At 32.8% G+C, this 21,472-nt stretch overlaps 1 protein-coding gene across 19 annotated transcripts in view; it reads left to right on the top strand.

Moving 5' to 3' along the window:
• SYNE1 (spectrin repeat containing nuclear envelope protein 1) overlaps positions 1–21,472 on the top strand; it is a 569,990-nt gene that overhangs the window by 428,534 nt on the left and 119,984 nt on the right. For 13 of the 19 annotated variants that reach the window (XM_056818948.1, XM_056818954.1, XM_056818952.1 and 10 more), the window contains 10 exons: positions 1,160–1,294; positions 2,725–2,831; positions 8,457–8,613; positions 9,944–10,075; positions 10,431–10,586; positions 11,048–11,257; positions 15,194–15,295; positions 16,439–16,558; positions 18,880–19,080; positions 21,172–21,345. In XM_056818948.1, the coding sequence (XP_056674926.1) occupies positions 1,160–1,294; positions 2,725–2,831; positions 8,457–8,613; positions 9,944–10,075; positions 10,431–10,586; positions 11,048–11,257; positions 15,194–15,295; positions 16,439–16,558; positions 18,880–19,080; positions 21,172–21,345 (1,494 nt within the window). The remainder of the gene's footprint in view (positions 1–1,159; positions 1,295–2,724; positions 2,832–8,456; positions 8,614–9,943; positions 10,076–10,430; positions 10,587–11,047; positions 11,258–15,193; positions 15,296–16,438; positions 16,559–18,879; positions 19,081–21,171; positions 21,346–21,472) is intronic. The other 6 variants (XM_016428964.2, XM_056818959.1, XM_056818953.1 and 3 more) reach the window with 1 other exon arrangement.

Raw genomic sequence — 21,472 nt, 5'->3', positions numbered from 1 at the left:
TTTAAAGGGTTTGTCTCTGTTCCCTCACCTAAAAGAGGCGAATAAGGCATTGAAGGTTGTGGGTATTATTTTCCTAGTGGGCAGAGGATGCTGGTTGGCAGCTGGAGCTGGGAATGCTTTATTTGTTGCTGTTGTTGTTTTCACTATAATATATAACTTTTGTAATTTGTTCTATTTTCACATCTGTATTTAACAGAGACCTCTGTTATTCAATATCAGAGAGGTGGAGGGGACTTTAGAAGTCATACATTCTGACAACTAACTTAATCATCAGTGCCCTCTATAAAGCTAGCCCATGAGCTCTACAGTGATTACATACAAATTTCAGGCTACTGACATGTCAGAACTATTGGGCTTGTATATACATGATTGAGGGAAATTCACCAGTGTTTAGAGAATCCCCAGAATAACTGAACTTTCTAGATGTAGTTGAGGCCAGTCTGTATGGCTTCTTTTCACGAAGATATTTGGTGACAGTTATGAGGTTCTAGAGGATCCCTATTCTTATTCTTTGCCCTTCACTTAGATGAGATGCCCCTTCCTGAAATAAGGCTAGATTCATGTGTTTAACAATTCTTCTTTAAAATGTAGGCTACAGGAATTGAGGTGCCTGTGATCCATAAGATCACGTAGACCTTAGGATTAGGATTTACTGCCTAAAGAGCAGAGAAAGTGAAAACAAAATTAATAATCATAGGATTTTCATGCCAAAAAGGGCCTTAGAAAACTTTTAATAAAGAGGTTCTTAGTATGGGTTTCATAGACTCTATGGGGATCTATGCATAGATTTTACACATTTATGGAAAAAGTCATCTTAATTTTCACTAACCCATAAATTAAATTTAGTATTTACATCATTTAAAACTTCATTTTGAGAAAAAGTCCATAGGCAACTCCACTTTATAGGAACAAATATTGGTCTGGTAACATGACAAAAACCTTAAGTAGAAGGAAATTCTGTTACTTATTTATACAAGTGCATTAATTCACTTGCCCTTCTCCCTGCTGGTTGTATGAACTGTTTTTCAATGAATTTGTACAAGCAAAGGGACTCATCCTGGTGTCATTTATGCAAACCACAAGAGATTGTTTTTCATTCCATTTGGTAGAGGTGTGTTCCCTTGGGAAAAATGATCATTGGTTTCCTCTTGATCAAAAGCAGGCTACATCACAAGAGAAGGAGGAATGTGAAGCTGACTTAACAGCTACCCAGAGCCCAAGTGTCCAGGAATGGTTGGCCCAAGCCCGAACCACAAGAACCCAGCAGCAACAGAGCAGCCTCCAACAACAAAAGGTAAACTATTTGAATATCACTTTAGCCAGCTGCTACTGAATTTAGAAAGAATGTATTTGTGAATTGCCATTCTTCTAAATTGCTTACCTCTCAGGATATGGAGAAATCTTGTGTTTCCCTAGTCCTATTGGTTCCATTTTCACCTTTCCCATGTTGATATTTCTTATTTTGTTCATATGAATGAACGACATTGCCTGGATGACCAGATATTTTACTTTTTTGAGAGTCAAAAAGATATTTCGTAAAATACATTCATTAAATCCCGGTGAACTACAACTATAGTAATTGGGAAGAATAGCAATTTGAATTGCTAAAAATTTAAAGTTATGAAATAACCCATTATTCACTCATTCATTCATTTATTCATTTGTTAGTTTGTTTAAACACTTACCTTCTACCTTAGAATCAATACAATGTATTGGTTCTAAGGCAGAAGAGTAGTAAGGGCTAGGCAATGGGGGTTAAGTGACTTGCCCAGAGCCACACAGCTGGGAAGTGTCTGAGGTCAAATTTGAACCCAGGACCTCTCATCTCTAGGCCTGTCTCTCAATCCACTAAGCTACCCAGCTGCCCCCAATAGCCCATTAATTAGATGAATAATTTCCTCAGCTATGAGAAACAAACCCTTCCATGACTGAGAAGATAAATTCTAAGAAGTTGTCTGAGGCATATAAAGATGTAATGATTTGCTCAGAGCTATAGCTGGCAAGTGTCAGAAACCACATCTGAACCCAGGTCTTCCTGACTCCAGACCTAGCATTCTGTTGACTACCTATATAAAGAAATATAACATTATTTTGTACTATATGCTGCGTAATTTAAACTAGGTTAAAATTCACTCAGTAGAACCACTTGGAGAGTCAACTCTAATAAATAAACAATGGTAATTTCTAATTGTCAAAAAGAATGATTTTTATCTGTAAAAAAGTCCTCAATTATTATTTTAATATAAATATATCTCTATGTGAAAATACATCCCCAGCATAAAAGTAATAATTAGCCAAATCCAAACAGTTTTAGATTTCAAAGTAGTAGTACTGAACTGAAATGAAGTTTGTATTATCAGTTGGGCATGATTCCAGAATCCAAAGGCCAGGCTGAGAAGCTGCCATTCATATGTCAAAGGATGATTTTACATTGATTTATGAAGTCTATTTTTAATCCACTTGGGGGCACTACAGTCCAGCAGGATTCCCTTGACAATATAAAAAAAGAACAGTATTGGTTTTTCATGGAAAGTCATGTCTTTTATCAAAACTAAAAAGAGATATTAACAACATTACCTTAGAGACGTTTTGTTTGCCCTATGTGTATTTTATACTTGTACTTATCAACTGATAAGTGAAAACAGAAAGATTATGGGTACTTTAGGACATAGTAAATATTATTAACCTTAACATTTTTGACAATTTTTTTCTTTACTTGACCAGGAACTAGAACAAGAGTTAGCAGAACAGAAGAGCCTTCTTCGATCAGTAGCAAGTCGTGGAGAAGAAATTCTAACCCAACATTCAGCTGGAGAAAGTTCTGGCATTAGGTATGTTTTAATTTTTTCAGTGGGATGAGATGGAGGGACAATAATAATTTTACTGGTATAAGAAACTCCCAATGAGCAGTTTCTCTCTTCTAGTGTAGTTCACATCTTCAATACAGCTTAAAGGCTTAAGAATTTTCCTTAATTCCGTAAGTTAAATTTCCTTACTATTTCTAGAGCAATGAAAAATTAAGAAATGTCCTCTCTTCTTCCTTCTACTTTTCAGCTATTTAAAGAAAATCATATCTTTACAAATTATTCTAAACATTATTTAGTATGTTTCTTGAGTCACCTAAACCTATCTAATATCTATAAAAACGATTATATCTACATCCTTTCAGGAGATGAGGCATCTATCAAGGAGAATGCTGATTCTTTTTTTTTTAATTAAATTAGAAATCAAATATCAACTTATACCTCTTTTCTATCTAGACTAATATTTTGTCTGTAGAATAAAAAAATGCCTTATGGATAAACATTACACATCATCCCTACAGAACAGAAAATTTAGAAATATAATGAATCTGAGAGTCTTCTTCTATCTTGTCCAATCATCTCATTTCATGTATAAGCAAACAAGTTTTAAAGAGGGCAAATAACTTGCTAGGGGATATAGGTAGCAAATAATAGTTAAAAATAAAACACTTTATATACTGCTTTAAGTTTTGTGAAACACTTTACATATGTTACCTCATTTGATCAGTAGAGAGAAATACAAAATAATTTGTCCTTTGTAGTAGAATGTAATGGAAAGAGGATTTGATTTAAAGTTAAGAGACTTAAGCTTTTGTTTCTGACCTTGCTACTAACTGGCTATCTGACTTTGACCAATTCATTTTGCTAAGTCTTCATCTATTAAAATGAGCAGTTCAGACAGATTGCTATCTTGGGCTATTTGAGCCCTGGGATTTATGATTCTATGACTGGCTCTAGTATGACTCTAAGTCAGAATACCTTATGCAAAATAGATGTTTAATAAATATTTGTCAAATTGAGAATTATCTAGACAAAGATTAATTTAGACCTCTTCCATTCCTTTTTCAAAAACCCCTCTTTGACAGTTTTCAGACAATACCCCTCACGGGTTTTGCTTCCTAACTAGGGGCTGCCATCTCTGATAATTCTTCCTTCTCTAGCTTTTTTCCCCTGTACTTACATTCAGCATCTCAGAGCTTACTTCTCCTTCACCCAAGTGCCCTATTGCATGACTGAATCTTGTCTTGCAACAATTAGTTTACAGTTATAGTTAGTGACAAGTAATGTATTAATGTTTCCCCATTGTTTATGTTAAGCATAGGGGGCATTTTGGCATCCCTCAGGTGACAGCTTATAGGCAGCTGTCTATTCCACCTCTTCATAAGATAGGACTTTGCCTACCTCACCTCCACAAATACTTTAACTCTGCCATTGTGATATATTAGTACTATATCTCTCTGTGTCCTTATATTAAAAAATACTGGTTTTCTATTTGAGATACTGAAATAGGGAAGCATAAGAGAAAGAATTGAAGGAAGATAGGAGGAAATACAAAAGAAAAGATAGAGAAAATTTTAATTAATTCTATAGAAATTTATTTCTACATGTACAATGTATAAGGCACATAAAAAGCACTCAGGTTTTAAAAAGGGTTAGAAGATTGAGAAGGAAAAGGAGAAAAGGAAAATAACTAGCTAAAGAGAAGGCAAATTGATAGAAAATACTATTTGGGAAAATAAGTGAAAGAAAATAGGGCACATTTATAGGTATAAATAGCTAATTAAGTCATCATCTGCCTGTATATTGTTCCAAAAAAGATGTAGGCATAATTCTAATTTCAGGATGTGCTTATCCATAAAAGGACTAATTTTCACCTTTAGAATTTTTCAAAAATAGCATTATTACTGTTCTGCTGTAAACAGAAGCTCATGAAACCAAGATATATTTTGTAGTGAGCATTAGTTAAAATAGACCAGATCTTGAAATGCTAACAGAACAGAGACAGTGCTGAATATATAATTAAGTCACCAACACAGAAAGGGACTTTTGAATTTTGAAAAGATTTGTCCTTTCATCAATATACCACCTCTAGTACAAAAGGCACACAGTTCACACCAGTATCATCCTAGTTTATGTTTTCCCCATAATCCTCTATAGAGGCCCTAAAGCTAGAACGGTAGTTAATAAATGCTAAGCAAAAATGCAAGTACAACCCATTCTACCCAATCCTACATTTAGTCCTTATTGAAGAAAAAGTTAAAGCTATATTCAAATATGCATTAAGAATGGTATAGCTGGGGGCAGCTGGGTAGCTCAGTGGATTGAGAGTCAGGCCTAGAGATGGGAGGTCCTGGGTTCAAATTTGGTCTCAGACACTTCCTAGCTGTGTGACCCTGGGCAAGTCACTTAACCCCCATTGCCTAGCCCTTACCACTCTTCTGCCTTGGAATCAATACTCAGTATTGATTCTAAGATGGAAGGTAAGGGTTTATTAAAAAAGAAGAAGAAGAATGGTATAGCTTACAAGAATAAGGAAGTTATATTCTCTTTGTACTCTGTCAAATCACACCTGGCATATTATATTCACATTTCATGAAGAACATCATAAGCTAGACAAAATACAGAAGGCAATAAAAATTATAAAGGACTGTTGAGTCCATGTAGCATGAAGATTGGTTGAAGGAATTGGTAATGTTTAATATAAAGACCAAGGTAGGGCAGGTAGGTGACTCAGTGGATAAAGAGCCAGGGCTGGAGATTGGAGGTCCTGGGTTCATATCTGGCCTCAGACACTCCCTAGCTCTGTGACCCTGGGCAAGTTATTTGACCCCCCATTGCCTAGCCCTTACTGTTGTTCTGCCTTGGAACCAATACTTATATTGCTTCTAAAATGGAAAGTAAGGGTTTTTTAAAAAGACTAAGAGGATACATGATTTCTGATAAAGTATTTAGTTGGAACATATAATGTGAAACAGGTTTCAGTCCCAGAAGACATAACTAGGAATAGTGAGTGGAAGTAACAAAAAGTTAAATCTAGATTCACTGTAAATGATTACTGTTAAGTGAATGTCCCTCTCTGGGTCTACTCTTACCTTAGCAAGCAAAGTTTACTGGTTGTATTTGGAGAAAGGTGACTACAAACTCTAGTTCAAAATATTCTATGGGTCAGAATTCCTATAACTATAATTCACAAGCTCACCACTATATTTTACATTTAAAGGACACTGAACTCAAAGAAGAGGTTTCTATTGAGACAGTGAAAGCAGTAACCACAAACCTTTCCCCTATAAAGCTGTAGAACTCTCACAAATGCACATAACTGTGGTGTAGAAATTTCTTTATAAAATTTATAGCACTTCAAAAATATTAGTGATCATTAATAACTATACCCTGTTTTCATTATCTTAGTTATTCCTCCAAAACACAAATAAAACAACAATTATGGAAATCAAATAGTAGAAGGTAATCAGAAAAATTAACTACAATGTATAAAACTAGAAAAAGGGATGAGCTAGCATAGAATGAAGATAATTATGGATATTTAGTTAAGAAATTACTGCTATGATGCTCAAAGCATATATCAGATCACAAAGTATATCAAAGCATTCTTAGTACCAGAAGAAATGGTGAGAAATGATCAAGGATAATTTATTAGATTATTGTCTTTCATGCTTTATGATATTGGTATAGGTAGAAGTATGTTCAAATGTAGCTTATAGACAAAAGTAATACAGTGGATAGTGTCTTGCATAATGCCTACAAGTAAAGTTCATTCTATACATTTAAGATATCTTCTTGGTAATTCTTTAAATTCATATATATATATATGTGTGTGTGTGTGTATATATATATATATATATATATATCCTTCTGAAAATCATTGTTAAAGAAACTAATAATACAAAAATCTCTCTCTGTCTCTCTCACCCACTTCCCTTTCTCTCTCCATCTATTCATCTCTCCCTCTTATATAGACTTTTGTCTGCAAATAGTAGATCCCTCTAGCTACCTCTTTCCTCTCAATATTTTTTCCACAGACTTTTTATTTTCCCTCTCATATCCTTTTGTATTGGATATTGTCCAAAGAAAAGGCAGGCAACTATAAATTACACTCTCACATTTAAAAAAAAATTGCTTTTTTAAAGAAACCAGCGGTTATGCAATGGTATTCTACAAAATACTTTAAAAGATGGCTTACTAGAACATTTTAAATTTTTTTTTATGCTTCAGCTTTGTTTTAAAAAATTATGTAGCCAATTATGCACCCACTACCCACAAGCCTCTGGGCACACTCATCTTCCATACTCAGAAATACCACAATTAACATATCCAGTGGCCAAAAAGTAAATAACTCATAAAAAGAGGAAAAAAAGAAAGAGCTTTATTGGCAAGAATTTATGTTCAGTCTCTAAATTAATCATTTTATAATACTATCAAATGTGAATTTACTTATTCAAGAAAAAATTTCCAAGGGTATTATCCTCTTCTTTGATTCACCCAAAAGGTATGGTAGTGTATATATAAATATATATGCACATATATAATATTACATATATTATATAATGAATTTTACTATGAATATATAATATATTATGCATATATACATCTATAACACTATACCTGCATATATACACATAGATAGTAATAGGGAATTTTTTTCTAGAATTTTCCCAAGATTATTAGGAGAAAATAAATGAAAAGAACAATTTAACATAAACATCCAAGAGCAGAAACATAATTTTCATGAACATCTGGAAATAAAAACATACTATGTAACCTCCTTTCCAATCGATACACACCTTTGAATATGCTGTTCTATGTCTAAATAATGGCATAAAATATTAAAATAAAATATATAGTTTTCCCAATAATGGAATATAAGTTCCTCAATGTCAAGAACTATTTCATTTTGTGTCCCCAATGTGTTAAATATAAACAGGGTTTTAAAAATCCTTGTTGATCAGTGCACTGATCTTTGTATTGCTAATGTTTAGCATTGTAATTTGAATTCAATAAGTATATAAAAATTTATTGAATTGAGTAGAAATATGTCTAAAAATCTTGCCTATGAAAATTCCAAAAGAATGAAAAAATGAAGTTTTATTCATGACTTGAAACTCAGCCATCCATTTATTCATCAAGCATTTCTACAGTGCCTCTGTATGCCAGATACCATGCTAAGCACTGGACATCCAGATAGAATTAGAAAAAAATCCCTCCTTACTAGGGATTACATTATGATAAAGGGAAACAGCAAGGATATAGATAAAAATTTTAATCAGGGTGAGATGATTTATTGAGTACTAATTTTAAAGAGAGCTCTAAATGCCATATAGGCATTTCTTCTGAATTTAAATTTTATTTAATCTCTAAAGGTTATCTAAGCATATTAATTTGTTATCGTATGAATCAGAATATTGCTGAAAATCTATTCTTTTTCTAAATGTCTTTCTTTACTTAATTTTTGGCTTGCCTAGCTTGGCACATATTAGCTACTTCATGAATGTTTATTGATTGCATATAAATGAACAACTCGAAATACCTAGAATCTAATACCAAATCTAAAAGTTAATGTTTTGCTTTGTAACCTTTCCCTTCTATCATTTATTTTGTTTTGCAAATATAAAGTCAAATGATCTGCTCTTCTAATAGTGAGAAGCGTGATGAAATATCTCAGGAGTTGGCATTTGAAGGGGAGAGAACCTCAGCAGAAAGCCACATGCGTATGAAATGGGAAAGTCTTCATCAAGAGTTTAGTACCAAACAGAGACTGTTGGAGAATGCTCTGGAGCAGGAACGAGAGCAGCTGGTATCTTTGCTTTCATTTTTGGTTATAAATGCAAATATACATAGTTGTTGTTGGAAGTATGTAATAATGTAGCTGTTTACAGTTTCATGTTAGCAGTTCAAAAGAAATCATGAAACATAACATATCTAGAGTTTTATAAGAATATTGTTATATAATATTTTTTCCCCTAAAAATCCCATTTTTCAAAAGGAAATTCCTCTGACTGCTGGATTTCTCAATTATTATTGTTATTCTCACTGGCATGAATATGAAACACATCAAAAATGATCAAGTCCCTAGGACAACTAGGTGACTCAATGGATAGGGAGCCAAGCCTGGAGACAGAAGTTTATGGGTTCAAATCAGGCCTCAGATACTTCCTAATTGTATAACTCTAGGCAAGGTGTTTAATCCCAATGGCCTAATAGCTCTTCTCCTTTGGAACTGATACTTAGTATTGTAAGGAATTAAATCAAGGGTTTGACTAAATTCAGAGAATTGATTCTAAGCGAAAAGGAAAGGATTTTTTTTAAAAACTGATAAAGTTTACTCTGTCATCTTAAGTATTAAATGCAATTAGCAAATTATAATCAAGTTAGATTTGGTCATTAAATGGATAATTTTATTATTTTGTGATAGAACTTTGAAATAAATATCACATTTTGAGAAGGGTTGTGACCTCTTTATTATCAAAGTGACCTTTGTCTTTGGATCAGTCTTACTTTTCTTTGAAATGTCATCTGTAAGGAGTACTTTTATCTCCTCTTTCCTCCCTCACTCCACCCTCCCCCAAATCAAAATATCCCCCAAATTTTGTCCTTTCCTTTTTGAAGACGTAATTTGAAGGGAATGCTAGAAATAAGTTTGGTAATTAGGCAGCTGCAATAATGAATGTTAGGTATATCAGAAAAAACAATTTTGTAACAAACTATAAATTCTAAAAACTTAGCTTCCAAATACACATTAATTCATTCCTCTTTTTGTATCATAAACATTAATGAATAGTAAATAAATACTAGGAGAGTTCAAATGATAGAAACCATTTTTGGTGAGTATGTTAAAGGAAGAGTTTCATGATGGATGTGAAACTTAAGCTTAGTTGGATTTGGAGGAAAGGAGATTGAGGGTAGAACAGTAAAGAGCTTTCTATAAGAGTCTAGGCAATTCTTCTGCAGTTTTTTAATCAATTAAATGTTATTGAGAAATATGAAATAATAAAGTTTGCATATTCCATGCTCTACAAATTAATTTTTGCCAGAAGAGTTTCATAAAAACCGTTTTCTTCATTTGTACCATGTATACTTCTACCACAGTAGAACCACTTTAAATAGCTATTCTTATTCCTGTATAGCTTTATAGCAGGCCAAATAGACTGCTAACTGGTGTGCCAATATACAAAGGAGAAGGGCAAACTCAAACAAAATCTTCAGTTACATCTTTGCTGGATGGTTTGAACCAGGCTTTTGAAGAAGTTTCATCACAGGTATTGTATTCTTGGTTTACTTGAAATTCCATTCTACAAAATTGTGTTTGTCATTTAAAAATGTGAATTTCGCCATAATTAGAAGCCAGATAACAAAATTCAATAAAGAGAATATTAACAGTATGACTATATTTTGGGCTGTTCTTGTGAATATCATAAATCCTTCCCTTCTCACAAAAGAAAAAAAAGTAAAATCAATAGCATTTCATATTTTGTGGTACTTGTAAAAAATTATGCCTAAAAGGAACTATTTACATTCTTTAAAACGTTCTTTAAAAAAAATTTAATACACAGTATCACTTAAATTTATTGGAAGAACTGAACCTTTTCTCTCCTTTTGAACTTATTTTCCCAGAGTGGAAGGACAGGGAATCAAAATTTTCACTTGGAACAGAAATTGTACGATGGAGTTTCAGCTACTTCTACTTGGCTAGATGATGTGGAAGAACATTTATTTGTTGCTACAGCCCTTTTACCAGAAGAAACAGAAACTTGTCTTTATAACCAAGAAGTATGTTTGGTAACCCTTCTTCATGATTACATGACATGAAAAAATAGATCATCCTTAATTTATCTCACATATAAGCATGAAATGTTAAAAAAGAAAGAAGAAAGTTAGGGATACTTTCAAAGAAGATGACAGAGACAATTAATTGGAGACATAAATTCAACAGAAACCTTTCTTTCTAAATTAGAATTCTCAATCTAATATATATAGGAAAGAGAAAAGAACATTGAAGAGAAATACTGATGAATATATCACAAACCTTCATAAAGAATAAAAACCAAAAATAGAAATTAATTCCAAATAGGAAAGGGTCATTGAAGTGGAGTAAAATTTTTTTTTAACTTGGATTAGTTGTTTGATTAAGAATAATAGTTCATTTTCTTTTCAATGAGTTATAATAGTTGATAATTAATGTGTAACTATAACTGATTTCTTAAATGCGATTTCACATTTTATGACTGCAGACTCTTGCCAAAGATATTAAAGAGATGTCTGAGGAAATGGATAAGAACAAGAACTTATTTTCTCAAGCATTTCCTGAAAATGGTGATAACCGAGATGTTATTGAAGAGACTTTGGGCTGTCTTGTAGGGAGGCTATCCTTATTAGATTCTGTAGTAAATCAACGATGTCAACAAATGAAGGAAAGACTACAGCAAATACTAAATTTCCAGGTACAATCATTCTTATATATAATTTTATAAAATAATTTTTAGTTCTATGATCCCATTTCATCAACTGTGGAAGTTATTTAGTTGAATGATGTTACTTCATGTGTGATGCAAAGCCCAAATTACTTATATTACTCACTAATTAGTAGTTTAGGAATAAAACCAATTTGTGGAATTAGAAAATTTGAAATGCTAGCTTCCTTGGATAGATATGGGAAAATCATTGACAACTAAAATTTTTTGAGAAATTAGAACATTAAATTAAATAAATAATATTGGAACTCAAGGAATTGTCTAAGATAAATGTTCCAGTGTACTATTTATAGACTTGACATTGCATTACAAAATTGTGAAGAAAGTATTTAATAAAGAAATCTAAATATCCTTTAAAACAATGAGGTATACAATCCCCTTGAACCTATTTAAAAGGTTATTACATATTTGTAAATTACAGAAAGAGAGAGAGAGAGAGAGAGAGAGAGAGAGAGAGAGAGAGAGAGAGAGAGAGAGAGAGAGAGAGAGAGAAGTAAATAGTCATTGCCTACACTTGGGCTTTAGTAACTTCAGAAAAGTTCTTAAAAGAAAAAAAAATGTTTTATATTATTACATTATCTGGAGAAATTTGGCTAGAGCATGTGAAAAGCAAATGGAGAAATTATTTACAAATATATAGTCTGATTCATTACATATTTGAAGCATTTTAAAGGATTAATGTAATTAAAGATACTGCTGAAGATGTGAAGATTGTGAAAATATTGGAGAATACTTAGCAATCACATCTTTAATGAGAATGAGACTTGACATTTTATGGCACCTCAGTGATCCTTGTATAGCATTAAGACAAGGTCAGAAAGTCCTTTTCTTCTGCTTTTTTTCATATATGATAAGGTCATTGAATGACTTCCCAGAGTACATGTGTACATGAACATGTAATAGGGTATATGAAGATAGAAGCTGAATGGAACTGCCCTAAATTAGAATTAGTACCCAAGAATGGCCCTGCCCAATTATTATAGATGTCTGGAGAAAATGGTTTTAGAACAAGTAGATAATATTCTGTATGATGATGCATTTTTGTTAATGCATTTATTACTGTAACATTTAACTTTCAAAGATTTAAAATGAAGGCTTTAATGATGGAGGGAAATGAATAACTCTGTGATGTGGAACTAGCTGGTGTTCAGTCAGGATTAGGGAAAAGTGTTCAATCAATCAACTAAGCTTAATTAAGTCAATACTGGGGAATCTAAAGGCATAGGTTGCTAAGAGTACAGTTTCAGAATAAGGGAAAGCAAGTAATTCTTTTAAAAGTAGATTTTCAAGTTTTAGCCATGTATAGTAGGGTTTGGCAATTATATATATGTATATACATAAACCCAAAATAGTATATGTTATAATTTAATTTTTAAAACATATAATATCTAATTTCTGTATTCAAGGTGTCCCAAAAGTTTTAGTATAGTTGTAAACTTAAAACTGCATTAAAAATCTGGGTACAAGATGGACAAAGTACAAAGTACAAAGAACCAAGAAAGTACATATAATCAAAACAGTAAATCCAAATTTTTTAGTTTTTTAGAAAATCTTTTCTCAGTTACAGGTAAAAAAAAATATTCACACCCATTTAAAAAAAAATTAGTTCCAAATTCTCTTCCTCTGCCTCTCTCTTTTCCCTTCTTGAGAAAACAAGTAATTTGATATGGTTTGTACATGTGAAGTCACATAAAACATGTTTCTAAATTAGACATGTTACAAAAGAAAATAGACAAAAAACAACATTTCTAAATTAGACATGTTACAAAAGAAAATAGACAAAAAACAACAAGAAAAATAAAGTAAGTTTAAAGATTATACTTCCATATGCATTCAGATTGCATCAGTTTTTTCTCTGAAAGTGAATAGCATTTTTTTATCAGAAGTCCTACAGAAATTTTTTAGATTATTGTGTTACTCAGAATTGTTGTCATTCATGGTTGATGATTGTATCATTCCTGCTCATTGCTGTTACTGTATATGATGTTTTCCTGGTTTCGTTTACTTTACTTTTACATCAGCTCATAGTCTTTCCAGATTTTTCTGAAATTGTCTTGCTTGTTATTTCTTTTTTTTTTAAACCCTTACCTTCCATCTTGGAGTCAATACTGTGTAGAGGCTCCAAGGCAGAAGAGTGGTAAGGGCTAGGCAATGGGGGTCAAGTAACTTGCCCAGGGTCACACAGCTGGGAAGTGTATGAGGCCAGATTTGATTGCTTGTTATTTCTTTTTTTTATTTTATTTTATTTTTTTTTAAACCCTTACCTTCCATCTTGGAGTCAATACCATGTATTGGCTCCAAGGCAGAAGAGTGGTAAGGGTAGGCAATGGGGGTCAAGTGACTTGCCCAGGGTCACACAGCTGAGAAGTGTCTGAGGCCAGATTTGAATCTAGGACCTCCCATCTCTAGGCCTGGCTCTCAATCCACTGAGCTACACAGCTGCCCCTGATTGCTTGTTATTTCTTAAGCAAAATAGTATTCCTTCACTGTTTTATACCACAATTTGTTCAGTCATTCTCCAATTGATAGGCATCCCTCCAGTTTCTGAATTTGTGAATATCTATTATGTATCTGTTAGATGTCATTTAAAATATACAACAAAGTCAATATGCAATTTTCAAGGGTTTCTGACTTCCCCTTGATTCCTTCTGGTGTTCCTTCTGTTCTCTTCTATAAGTTGTTTTTAAATACTTTAATGACCACCACCCTACCTCCTTTATGTGCAAGTCTAGACTTGGGCTCCTTTTTCTTCCCATCTCTAGCATTAGGAAGGAAGGAAGGAAGGAAGGAAGGAAGGAAGGAAGGAAGGAAGGAAGGAAGGAAGGAAGGAAGGAAGGAAGGAAGGAAGGAAGGAAGGAAGGAAGGAAGGAAGGAAGGAAGGAAGGAAGGAAGGCTTTATGACAATTATGTACATTAAATAAAGTCTCACATTGGTCATGTCTAAAAGTCTAGTTTTTATTATGCATCTTGAATCTATCACTTCTTTCTCAAGAGGTGGATCACATGTTTGATCATCAATCCTCTAAAATTGTGGCTGATCATTGCATGGATCAGTATCTCATTACTTTATAGTATATATAATAAGTTGTAACTGTAGTTTTGTATACTAGACAAGAGAAAGTTGATTAAAACTATGTATTTGTTAAGTGACAAAGGTCATTCTTCTTTCAGAGTCCTGTACTATATTTTTTCCTGGTATCTTTTTAGATAATTGTTTTAGATGGCAATAAAAGAACCATGTAATAATTTTATGCATTACATTTTATGAGACTAAGGAGATAATATATATGTATTGTGTGTTTTGTAACATATGTGTTTTAAAAAGATTATATTTTATGCAACTATTCCATACTTAGGAACACATTTTAGAAAATCAGTTTTGCAGGGACAAGTTCCTATATGAAAATGATGACATTTCAAAATACTTTATTCTGATTTAATTGGAGAAAGATGTTTCAATATGAATATGATTAAAAGATCAAGCCACAAACATTTTTATTCTTCTTAATTACCAAATATCTGATAATAAGTCAGAACTCCATATAAATATATTTAGTTTCATATTTGTTCAAGTAACAGTTTTGTAATCCAGTCTTTTAATAATATTTTTTGTATACAGAACTAATGGATATTTTCACAATCTTATAATACGAACATAATGAAAACTGACCATTTTACCTTTAAGTTATATATTATTTGTGTGTGTGTGCATTAAATTTCCAAATGCTTGTCAAATTTCCTAGCCATCATTAGGTGCCTTTCTCAATAGTACAGAGATACTAAGACTTGAATGTGCCTCATCTTAATAGGACCTGAGTGACTGCTGCCATTTATGTGTGAGTAGTTGAGTGATGTGGGTCTTTAAGATGACTTGACTATCACTTTATTCATTTTTTTCTCCCTCAGAATGATCTGAAACTGCTTTTGACATCACTAGCAGATAACAAATACATCATTCTGCAACAACTGGCCAATGTGATGGAGAAGCCAACAGCAGAACAAATAGAGGTATTTATAGTTATGCATTTAGAGAATAAATATAACAAAGAGAGTAGAACCTATAGAATATATTGGCTCAAATAATGACCAGAAGATCAGTATATTGCCCATGGGAGAGGGGAAATGACTCTTCTATATCTCCAACATTCACTTCCAAGAATCAGGAAGCCTTATATTAGGGCAAACAGTCAGTGGCCATCTTCTGTGAAGTTATTGGAGTTAACTAAAATTTTATAACATTTTAGGTGCTATTATGGACACTGCTATCTTTTCTTATAACTGAAGAAAGTAGTCATATTCAGGCAAAATCACGTTCTTTTGAAAATCTATGGTCCTGTGTGCATCCCTTAGTTATATTGTTTAAAATATCTGTCCAATGAATGTTAAATAGATCATAAATATAAAAAGATTAATAAGACATGTGTAGGCACTATCACATGTATAGGGAACGCTAACAAAAAAGCTAGCCCAATTGGAGCATGTATTTTAATACCAAATTATCTAAAGTAAATAACTATTCATACCACTGAAAATGTCTCATTACTTTAAAGCATATATAAGAAGTTGTAATTGGATTCTTGTATCCCAGACAAGAGATAATTGATTAAAACTATGTATTTGTTAAATGCCAAAGGTTATTCTTTTTTTCAGAATCCTTTACTATATATTTTACTGGTATCCTTTTTTGCTTTAGCTAATAACAAAATAACCATGTGATAATTTATGCATTATATTTTATGAGACTAAGGGGATAACATATATGTGTGTTTTATAACATGTATATTTTTAAAAGATTATTTTTATGCAAACATTCCCAACTTAGGAACATATTTTAGAAAATCAGTTACACAGGGACAAATTCATTATGAAAACTATGACATTTCAAAATACTTTAATCTGATTTAATTGGAGGAAGTAGTGTCTGCTTACCATCTTTGAAGAGACTACTTTAGTCCAACTGTTATGATTCTCAATAAATGTTCATTCTTAACTCTATGTTCAAGTAGTTGCCTAGAATATCTTCTTCCTGTTGGTCTATATTCAATCTATGGTCTGCATTTAAAGATTAGTGTTACTTGGAAAGAAAAGAACTAGTAAAAAGCCATAGAAATTATATGAATGTTACAAAGAAATATTATTTATTTGATGTAGGCAATACAGCAGGCAGAAGATGGTCTGAAGGAATTAGATGCAAGTATCATTGAATTAAAGAGACGTGGTGATAAATTGCAGATTGACCAGCCCTCAGTGCAAGAACTCTCCAAACTCCAGGTAATCATTCAGTCAATGATCATTCCATCCATATTTTGTGTTTTACCCCATTCTTCATGTAGCTCCCTAATATACACTATATACACTTACTCTTTCTTGAGTTAACTTGAACAAAGAAATGCAGTATTAATGCTTAATAGTTCAGAATATTAATAGAAATCAATTTCTCTATTACATCCTCAATTTTCTTACAAAGTACATATTCCTTTTTAAAAATAAAGTACATATTGGTTAGGCACTAACTGATGAACCAAAATTTCTGTAACTTTTTTAGTGTCTTTTTTAGGATTGTTCCTTCCTGTATGAACTTTTAAACCATATTTTTATTTGAAAATAGTTATACACTAAAAAGCCCTTTTCAGGGCTACTCATCCACTTTTAGTAACCACTTTTAGTATCCACTTGTTACATCCAACTCTCAATTGTGGCTCTTAAGAAGCTTCAGCATGTACAACAGCCACAGCCCAGTAAAACCATCTTGGCAGGTGGGCTAAACCAGATTGAGAGTAACCGACATGCCTCAAACACATTTGTGTGGTAAAGAGATATCCATCTCAACCATATGAGGACTTCTCCTGGTAGGATGGGCAGATGAAAACAATTTATTCCAGTGTCCATGAAGGCAGTTAAAACAGGTGCTGTGGAGAGCTTAGAGCTTGGTAAGACTTCAAAGAATCATGGTCGTCCACTGCATCTTAAGCCATCACCAGTCATCTTGACTGGACTTCAATAACTCTGGAAGAAAGAGTGAGGATGAGGACTTTGTGCAGCTCTGCTTTACTTAAATGCAAATCACACACAAGTCAAGAACCCCCCCCCTTGATGTCATTGATCCTCTTTCAAAATAAAGGACAAACAACAATGACAGTTATGTACCTCATGTGATATAATTCCCTGGAAAATATCTCTTAGGAAAGCAATCTCATACTAAAGGGAAGCTTATATACCTAATTTTCCATCTGTATTTCCTACCCCCCCCCAAATAATTTTTAGAGAAAAAGGAGCACTCGTGCTTTGCCATGTACTCCATTTACAAATGATTTTGATCGCTACAAATATAGGTCTCTCTTTACAAGTTTTAAACTACTTATAATGTATCTAAAATCTTGCATCAATCAGAAAATCAATGTAACCTTCAGGATCGAAGTCAGAAAACTTGATTTGAGCCCCCTGGGTCATTCCAAAAGGTCTGGAAACACTATGCTTCTTTTTCTAGACCTGAATTCTTGGTGGGTTAGCCAAAACCTAACACAGACATGAAAATATTAGGCTGTCACATTTGCCAATGGTATGGCATAATTTATTAAACACAAAGTTGGTATGGTAGTTTTGTATTCCAAAAGTCTGCAATTGGTTACCAATAAAACCCTGAGTTGTCTTTACATCTTACTACAAGAATGTTAAGAGGATATTTAAACTCAATTAAGGTTCACAAGCCCTTGTAGGGAAATAAAACACATCCTTATTAAACAAAGAGAAATACCTATTTAATTGGCTTAATTTCTACACCTAATATTTCAAAATGCCATATATGGAGTTCTGCTTACAGCTTCTTCAGTCATTATTCTAAAGACTTTAAACATAAAGGAATAAAGCCAAGTAAAATACTTGTAACTGATCATGAGCCTTAAATTTTACCAAAATGGACATTTTTGGTCTTCCAAAAACACTATTATGATACCTTAATTGACTCAACATTATTTCACAAATTCTGTGGTTGACATCCTCTACTAAAATGTCCTTCCAGGCCAAATAGCTATTTACTCCACTCATATGACAAAAATATTTTGTTATTACCTTAAAAAGTCTTTGTTACATTTAACTAATTTTGGGATTTTTTTGATACCCGACAAAATAAGGTAATTGGGTCTACAAGATATTAAGGAAACTGCATATACTTTCTTTAAAGAATAGTAATCATTATCTTTCCTCTCTGTTGCTATTTTGTTCTTCAGCCAAATATTTACCTTTTCAATCTTCTTTATAGTGTTCCCAGATTCATATAATGTAAGCCACATCTATATTACCCTATTGGCATCACTGGTTAGAGCTATTATCAGACCTACCTTGCCCTTCATAGACCACATTCAAATTTATTAAAGTGTTGAAACATTAAATTCTCCTTTTTGTGTGTGCTTTTAAAATATTTTCAGATACATTAAAGGCAAATCAGTTGTTCTACTCAGTGGTACTCCTACTAATATAGCAAATTTGTGGATAAGTAAGCATGATATAGTCACAAAATTTAAAGCAAGTGATATGCTGTTAACCTGCTATTTAGCCTGGATAGTAAATGAAAATCTGTTGCTTTTATCTGTTAGGACATGTATGATGAATTGATGATGGTCATTGCCTCCCGGCGCAGTGGGCTAAACCAGAATCTAGCACTTAAGAGTCAATATGAACGAGCTCTGCAAGACCTGGCTGACCTGCTGGAAACGGGTCAAGAAAAGATGGCAGGAGACCAAAAAATGATTGTATCTTCCAAAGAAGAAGTTCAACAGCTACTTGACAAGCACAAGGTTCAAATTAAACAAATAGATATATGTTCCTAAATGCCTTACACATTGCTATTTATATTTTAAAACCCAGTACTCAAATTTTTGAGTTGTTCTTGCTATATTTATACTCTCTAACATAATCACTAAAGGTTGATAAAGCCCATTGGAATTGGAAAGAACAAAGATTTGTCTCAGATAAATTGAAATGAAATCTTAGGAAAATTCCAAGTTGAGATACATAATTTTTTTAGTAATTTTTTGAGTAATTCTTTACTGGCTATCCTCTCAGTGGAAGACAGATAAAAGCAGAATTCTTTAGAATAGTTTTTTGTTCCATACTCTCCAAAATCTATTCCCTCCTCTGACACTAATTACTTTGTTCCCCCACAATCCTGCTCTAGAAATGTCACTTCTTGGTTCTCTAGCCCAAAGGCAACATCTTTCTTATTTCCCCTAGGAATGAGCTCCCTTCTGAACCCAGAAATGTAGCCCACCTCCATTATAACCACAAATATGTTAGTGCAGATAAATGTTTCTGGATCCTCTTGACTTGATCCTTTAGACATCTTCCTGGGAAAATAAAGACCCTATTTTTCTAAGTGTCCATTCCATATGGTCATATAGTCAAAGAATATGGGTAACCAAAACAGAGTAAAAAAAAATGTCAAGGCAGTAATTCACATTTTAAAGCACTTACATGGATTTTTGCTTAGAAACGTTTATTTATCATGCATGACAGACAAAAATATTCTTACTACTTCTATGTTATGGAGGAAGAAACTAGATTTTAGAATAGTGCAATGCCTAGATTCATGCAGCTAATAAGCATATGAGGGAAGAGTTTTATTTAAAATACTGCAACCTCTCCAAGAGGGCCACTTCTTCCTATTAATTCCTGTGATTTCTTAGATGAGCATTCACTGGGTTAATGTGAGACCAACAGACCACAATTATTACTAGATGTCAAAACAAACTAGAGCATAACCTCTTCATTCATTTCAAGAACCTTCATGATAAACACTTTTAGCCTGCATATAATTAGATAAGATCAGTAATTGTTTCATTCTAATTATACTTGGTCTAATTGACTAAAAATTAATGAATTTTTTTGGGTGTGCCAAAAGAGTCAACAGTTGCTGAATTGATTATGCTAATGACATCTTTCATACCATAGAAGAATATAATTTTCCTAACTGAAAAATTACTACTTTAGCTTTGGGATATTGTTGAAAAGTTATTTCTAATGGATGACATCCTAAAAGTAAAACAAATGTAATACCACATATTATTCTTACATATGAAGTAATTTCTTTAAAAAGAAAAAAATATTTATTGCTTCGGGTGCCTTATAACCTCTGCTTTCAGGTTAGGGGAGGATTGAGGTTTTTTTTTTTTCAGATCTAATTTTTTTCTAGGGACTGGTGTTCAAGGTGTTATGATTTACCAAAATTTTATAATTTTATAATTTAACATCATGATATGGCAGCTAAAACAACATCATCAACAACTACTAAATATTTTAATCTTTAATGGAAAGTTAGAGTTTGCAAGAAGGAAATAACTTAGAACATGTGGAGGTAAAATATTACAGGTAAAGAGCACCAGAGCAGAGGCATAGAACAAGAATGTACTTGGTGTGGGTATATAGAAAACAATGCATAGATTAATTTGTTTGGAGCAAGGAGATTTGTATGAGGGGATAGCATAAGGTAGATTGGATGAATAAGGTAGGGGCTAGATTGAGAAGACCTTGAGCACCAGGCTAAAGGATTTGGACTTTATATTATGGAAGACTGAGCCATGAAGGTTTTCATGTAGGAAATACTTTACACAAAAGGTTATCTCAATTCTAAAACATCATTCTGGAAGTATTGCCACAGGATTCTTGATGGCATAATTTAGAGATTGATAAGCCAATGTGAAGACTTTTGATGCAATCCAGATTTGGGGTCTGGACTGCAATGATGACAGTAAGATTAGAATATAGTTACATTGATCAAATCGAATTTTCTTTCTTTAACATAATTTTGTTATTCTTATTTTGAAGCAAATTTTATTGGAAAAGTAAGATGTGAATATATTTGTGATGCTTTGTTTTCTGAAAAATTCTAGGAGTATTTTCAAGGCCTTGAATCCCATATGATCTTAACTGAAACACTCTCCAGGAAGATAATCAGTTTTGCCATTCCAAAGGAAACCCAGTTCCATATGGAATTGATGGCTCAGGCTTCAACTGTATTAAAGCAAGCTCACAAGAGGGGTGTGGAGCTAGAATACATTCTAGAGGTAAGAGCTGGTTTTTAACTTATTTTTCTGTTGTAATCAAATAAAGACAAAGTAAGGGTATTCATTAAGGCAAGGTTTGCGTATCCATAAAGTCTACTTCGTACTTTAAAGAGGAGTCCCATTTCAT

The sequence above is a fragment of the Monodelphis domestica genome, chromosome 2, assembly GCF_027887165.1.
Source record: "Monodelphis domestica isolate mMonDom1 chromosome 2, mMonDom1.pri, whole genome shotgun sequence".
Taxonomy (NCBI): Eukaryota; Metazoa; Chordata; class Mammalia; order Didelphimorphia; family Didelphidae; genus Monodelphis; species Monodelphis domestica.
This window is presented reverse-complemented; position numbering and strand designations above follow the sequence as displayed.